At 49.2% G+C, this 5,805-nt stretch overlaps 1 protein-coding gene across 1 annotated transcript; it reads right to left on the reverse strand.

Annotated features, from left to right (window-relative positions):
* Nucleotides 1-3,826: 3,826 nt before the first annotated feature.
* On the reverse strand, nucleotides 3,827-5,549 carry LOC124686094 (noroxomaritidine synthase 1-like). Its single transcript, XM_047220099.1, has one exon. It carries the CDS (start codon nucleotides 5,489-5,491, stop codon nucleotides 3,953-3,955), a length of 1,539 nt encoding a protein of 512 aa, XP_047076055.1. The 5' UTR covers nucleotides 5,492-5,549; the 3' UTR covers nucleotides 3,827-3,952.
* Nucleotides 5,550-5,805: the final 256 nt, after the last annotated feature.

Below are 5,805 nucleotides of genomic sequence, written 5' to 3' on the forward strand. Positions count from 1 at the left end.
GTACTGTATGTCACCTCGCTGGCCCGGTCCCTGGTCCGGTCCAAACCGGACCGGCCGGTCCCTGGCCCGGTCGACCGGCCCCCAGGTCGGGCCGTGTCCGAGTCAGTCTCGACCATATCCCGATCTGAGTCGGTTTTTAATGTATTTTCTCGACTTCTGGTCGTCCTGAACCCCTATATAAGTGCCCAGGACGCCCCCATAATAGCTTTAGACCACGTTTAAGATAAACCCTAGTTCATAGTTGATTGCTTGGCAACTCTATTTAATCTATACACCAATTCGCATCGATCTGGTGTTTTGCTACTAAAAGTCTTGTGTGATCTATTGTTCCATTGGGAATTAGACGGTTGCAACTTACCGCTTCGTGGTCGGAGGCTACGTGCGCAAGTGTGTGGAGTTGCGAATATCTTGCAGGGTTGAGAGTTGTTGCATTGGCGATAGGGATCGATCGAGAGACTCGTTAGCGTCATACAAGTTATCTTCCACTTCATCATCGTGTATCTCCGTTGTGTTCATCGTGTGTTCATCACCACCCCCGTCGCTTACTGAGAAGATCGGGAAACCCCTTATCATAGTTGTTGTGGAGTTAATATGTAACTTAATTGTACCATGCTCTCCAAAGTAACGCAAAAGGTGCTGAGTTAGAATCACATTGAACGGATTCTTGTGGTTCCGCGGAATCCAGCTACATGAGATCCAGAAACGAGGTGATTTCCCCCTGTCACCTCACTCTTGGATCTTAAACTTAAGGATGTTGCTTTAAGAACGAGAGATTGCCCTTCTTTAACTCTTACAACCCAACCAGAGCGCGAACAACTAATGTGTTCCACTTACTTAACAGGGTGTATGGTGTGTGACCCAGAGACACCGAAGGCGTCCTTGGGGTGATCTCGTAGTTCCTACGGGGTGGATATAATGAGGTTGGTCCATGGATTTTTTTCCTTTTGCTATATTTCGCCCAAAGGGTTGAATGGAGATAGTGCATCAAGTTATTCGTAAGGGCCAACGTGATCATCTTCCCCAAAGATCCCAGATGAGGGAAGACTAGGAGAGCCACCGACTCCAACTATGGTCCATGGACTATCCATACGAGATCTAACCAACTGTCTACCCTATCTCGTCTACCTTTTTGATAGCCCTTTTGTTTGACTTAGTAGAGTCTCCTAGTGGCATGTTTCAGTCCTCTTCCTTATTACCTAGAAAAAGTGAGCCACCAGTTCAGGTACACGATACTATAATACCTCCTAGACAATAAGACAACTAACCCGGTTCAGGTACAAGATACTAACATTACATACAAATGCAAGCAAAGGAAATATTTTGTATTTCTGGAATAAAATAGTGCAAAAAATGTAAATCGACTAAAAGTAATATAAAGGTCTTTCATATGCCAAAAAGTGGTCCGAGCTCATGGGTTCACATGGTCTCTCTCTCGCAAAGATGGGGGCATGAATGTAGCTTTTCTAGACTATAGTATTGATGCATCTTCTTTGTAGTGTTTGATTCACATTTTCATATAGGCATCACATCCCAATATAGAGGTAATGCAACACATATCTATAATACTCCTCTAGTAAAACACTACCATAATTTGAGTAACAAGCTTAAAGTTGAGTAACATTCACATAAGTAGGTCAAATTTTAATAGCTTCAACTTTAGATTCATCGGTCGCTACCCTGTTCAAAAATAACATAGCCCAAGAATATAACCCTATCTTTGCAACATGTGCATTTTTTCATGTTACCAAAGAGCTTAGTATCACACCGAACTTGCAAGACTACAATATAGCATATAGCATAAGGCAATGGAACATGGTTGAAGGAAATGTGTAATTGTGTGGTGCCCCAAATTTTTGTCCATTGTATTTTCAAGGACTGTGTCGACACAAACTCAACAATGTCAATTAAGATGGAATTATCTATAATAAGTGGTGTTCGGCCCTTCGTTTGATGACGAGATCTTCTTCCGAACATCAATGGTGGTGTTGGAGGATTAAATTTCTTTAGGTATGGTCACTCAGGTCTTGCTTCGCCGGATCAATTTTAGACTATTCTCATGTTTTCCGTAAGGAGGATTGTCCTACCATTATTGTCCTGACTGCTACGTCCTCAATAATGGTGATTCGTACTCTTGGCTCCCAGCAACGTCGACCAGAACGGTTTGGTTTCTTTCCCTATAATACTATTATTAGTTATTTTCGAAATGGGAGCATCGTTCCAGCCTCTGCATCTAAAGGATGCACACAATTTTTCTTTATTAAATTATTCGCAAAGCCTTATAAGGGAGATACAAAGATCAACTCGAAGCCACCTTTCCAGCGATAACTCGCTATACCTACAAGAGCGATGAAGGGGGCGATCATGAAAAGGGCCATTACCCTGACAATACACCAGCACACATCATCTAAAACTGAATGCCTTCCCAAGCCGCCCATTGGCAGGTGTGAAGCACAAGCAGTCAAGCAGACCGAGCGCACGCCATTGCACACGACACAGAAATTGCTACCTCTGTCTTCCTCGCACCCATCTCCAAGAGGGATCACCGCATTGACCTTGCCAGACCTGCCATCGACGCCACCATGACGCCTGATAGCACCACCATCTTGTACGTGCTCTTCATCCCGCATCCAACACCGATACTCCGCTGCGCCACGCCGTCGAGACTCACCATCGCCGACGCGGTAGATAAACACCACACCACCGCAGCCCACCACCGTCCAGCAGCTACTCCAAAAACGATCCCCCAAGAGGCAGAATAATGCATAGAGCGCCCTCATCGTCCGATCCGGGAGACCCAGATCTAGTGTTTCCCCCGGAGCAACACAAGTGAGTAGACACAGACTGTGATGGCGATGCCTTCAAGAAGGTTATGACGCGTGACGTCACCATCGCCCGTCACGATGAGAGTTGGGGTACGGTTTACACCGGCAGCCGCGCATCCCCAACTCGCTGCTAGGACTAGATGTGAGATCAGGAGATCGCCACAACCAGCCCCAATCCGGCCGACCACCTCCGACGGAGAAGATGGGCACCACCGCCATGCCTAGAACAGCTTCTCTAGGAATCCTCACGACGCAAGAGAGGCCCAATAGCGCATCCCTGCCGACGGCGTCGCCACCTACAGATCGGCGCCATAGCCGCCGCCTCCCCGCACCGCTGCATCCGGGAAGGCCTGGTGGATCACCGCCGCCGTGCCCGCCGGTCCATAGTGGCGCGGGGGTTAGGTTTCCTCCCTCTCCCTCATGAGGTAACAATTGTAAACATGAGGGGGCTACTGGTTCTTACTTCTCCTGAAAATGGGGAGAATTTCACTTCTCGGCCTCTGCACCAACCAGGATGCACACATCCATTTGGCATGAGTACTAAGATTTTTAATCTTGGTTAAGATCAAAGCATAGTCCTCAAGATAAATTGCATGAGTACTAGAACCAGCCTGGGCCTTAAGTATAAATAGGAACCTTAATTCACGTCCGTGAGAATTTAAACTCAGGTATTGAGTTTGTACATTCACTCCCCCAACCAGTTGAGCTAGGCTCACTTCCCAGTGTTAATTAATTACTTTCATGGCTGCGTCGTGTAAGTAGGCTTGACATTGTGGGTCAAAATTGTAGGAGAACCTTAGTTGGTATTTACAGGTCTGTGATTCCACATCTATGTCATTTTTCTACGGCTGGCTTTAGAAAAGCACAAGATTATGTCTTGAAAGAAAGAAATATTTTGTAATGGTTAGAAACATGCCATGTATATCTACCATATACTATTCACTGCTATAAATATATCGTGGTATTGAGTGCCAAAAAAAATCTGCCATGCAGATTCATAGAAGTATACAACATATACCAACCCATGGATTTTTATTCATATCACAATAAGCTTACAAAATACCCTGAGGTCCTGTACCTCGAAAGAGCCACGCAGAATACGATTACAATTTTTCAAAGACCGAAGCAGGTTACATTTCCCGCTTCTTCAGCTTTATCGTGAGTCCATTTTTCATCTGCAGTATGCAAGATAGCTTCGGCTCGATGCTTTGCCCTTGAACCACCTCCACATCAAAGTTCCACACCACCGCGGCGACGACGGTCTTCATCTGCATAAGCGCAATGTCCTTGCCGAGGCACATCCTCGGGCCCGAGTTGAACGCCAGGAACTTGTGAGACGGCACGTACCTCAGCTTCTGCCCGTCGTCCGAGAGCCACCTATCCGGGTTGTACTCCAGGCAGTCTTTACCCCACACACCTTCCATCCTCCCCATGGAGTGGAGAGAAACGAACAGGGTGTCACCGGCGTGCACCTCATGGCCACTCGGCATCACATCGTCAGCGACCACCGTCTTACGTTCGATGGGCCCCGGCGGGTACAGCCTGAGAGACTCGTACAGGGCGGCTTTCATATAGACCAGAGATTTGGTCTCCTCCGACTCAAAGACCACCATGTCGCCGGCACCTGTGGCTGCTGCTGCTTTACGTGCTGCGATGGGTGAAAGCTCTCTGCGGATGATGGACACGACACGAGGGTTTTGGGCAAGGTTATACAAAACCCATGGCAAGGTCGTGCCGATCGTGTCCCTCCCCGCGATCATGTAGTTGATGAGCGTCGCACGGAGCAATTCGTCGTCTTGGTAGTCTGGGTCGTCGATGTAGGAAGACAATATGTCCACGGAGGAAGGAGCTCCTCCCTCATTACCAACGTGTTCGTTCTTTCTCATCTCCATCATCTCCGTGATGAATCCATGTAGCACCGTGTGCGCAGCGGCGAGCTTTCTCTCTGGGCCGATGTTCAGCCGCCTCATCACCTTCCAGCAAGAGGCCGGCACGGTGTGCCGGAACAAGGCCACCTCCATGACCGTGTCCATGGCGACGGCGCGGTCCATGGGCTGCATGTCGGAGGACAGGAGGCCAGGGTCCACGCCGAAGACAGGCGTGGCGGTCAGGTCGAACACAAACCTCGTTATCAAATCCTGCACGTCGAAGGGAGTCCCGGTGCTCGCCATGCGGGTAAACACCGGGAGGAGGCCGTTCTCCACCTTGTCGCGGCAGCAGGCGGTCATCCGCGCGAGCAACCGGGGGTTGGTGAGCACGCTCTGGATCTTGGCGCGCTGGCGACGACACGGCTCCCCGTCGATGGTGAAGAAGCTGCCGCCCATGATGTCGAAGATCATGGCGAACTCGGCGCCCTTGGGGAAGTTTGCGTAGTTCGTCGTGAAGATGTGCCGGACGTTCTCGGGATCGCAGGTGACGAAGAACCGCATCCCGGTGCCGGGTGGGCCGTTCGCCCGGAAGTTGTGGCCTGATCCGGCGAGGACGGCAGTGAGATAGTCGTGCAAGTTGTGGAGGTTTGCCAGGAGGGAAGGCAGCACGCCTACGATTGGCCAGTTTGTGGGGAGCACTGCTGGGCTCTTTGATCTACTGGACTTGAGGTAGAAGTAGAGGGGAACAAGGAGCAGCACGAGCGTGGAGATGAGCAGCTCCTGAGAGAACGAAGTTGACATTATAGTCAGTAGTGTGGGGTATCCTACTAGGAATACTTAGGGAGGTTTATACTGCATGGACATGGCGATGGCTTCATTTATAGAAAAGTTTCCGAGGCTACCACACAGGAACACAGTCCACACTACCATTGTGCCATGCATGCATGTAGTTGCCATCAAGCTGTGGATGCTTTGCAATGCGGAAGGTTCAGCACAGGGTCGTTGGTTCGATGGAAACATTAACTGTAGTCAACCCTAGAATGGGTTCCATCGGTTTGAGTTCATGTTTATCGTGCACAAGCATGGCATCCGATTAGGACGGCTGACCCATACTG

The sequence above is a fragment of the Lolium rigidum genome, chromosome 1 (assembly GCF_022539505.1).
Source record: "Lolium rigidum isolate FL_2022 chromosome 1, APGP_CSIRO_Lrig_0.1, whole genome shotgun sequence".
NCBI lineage: Eukaryota > Viridiplantae > Streptophyta > Magnoliopsida > Poales > Poaceae > Lolium > Lolium rigidum.

Bases quoted from the DNA above. Each gene is read 5' to 3' on its own strand.
- LOC124686094 (XM_047220099.1), bottom strand. From the start codon at position 5,491: ATGTCAACTTCGTTCTCTCAGGAGCTGCTCATCTCCACGCTCGTGCTG.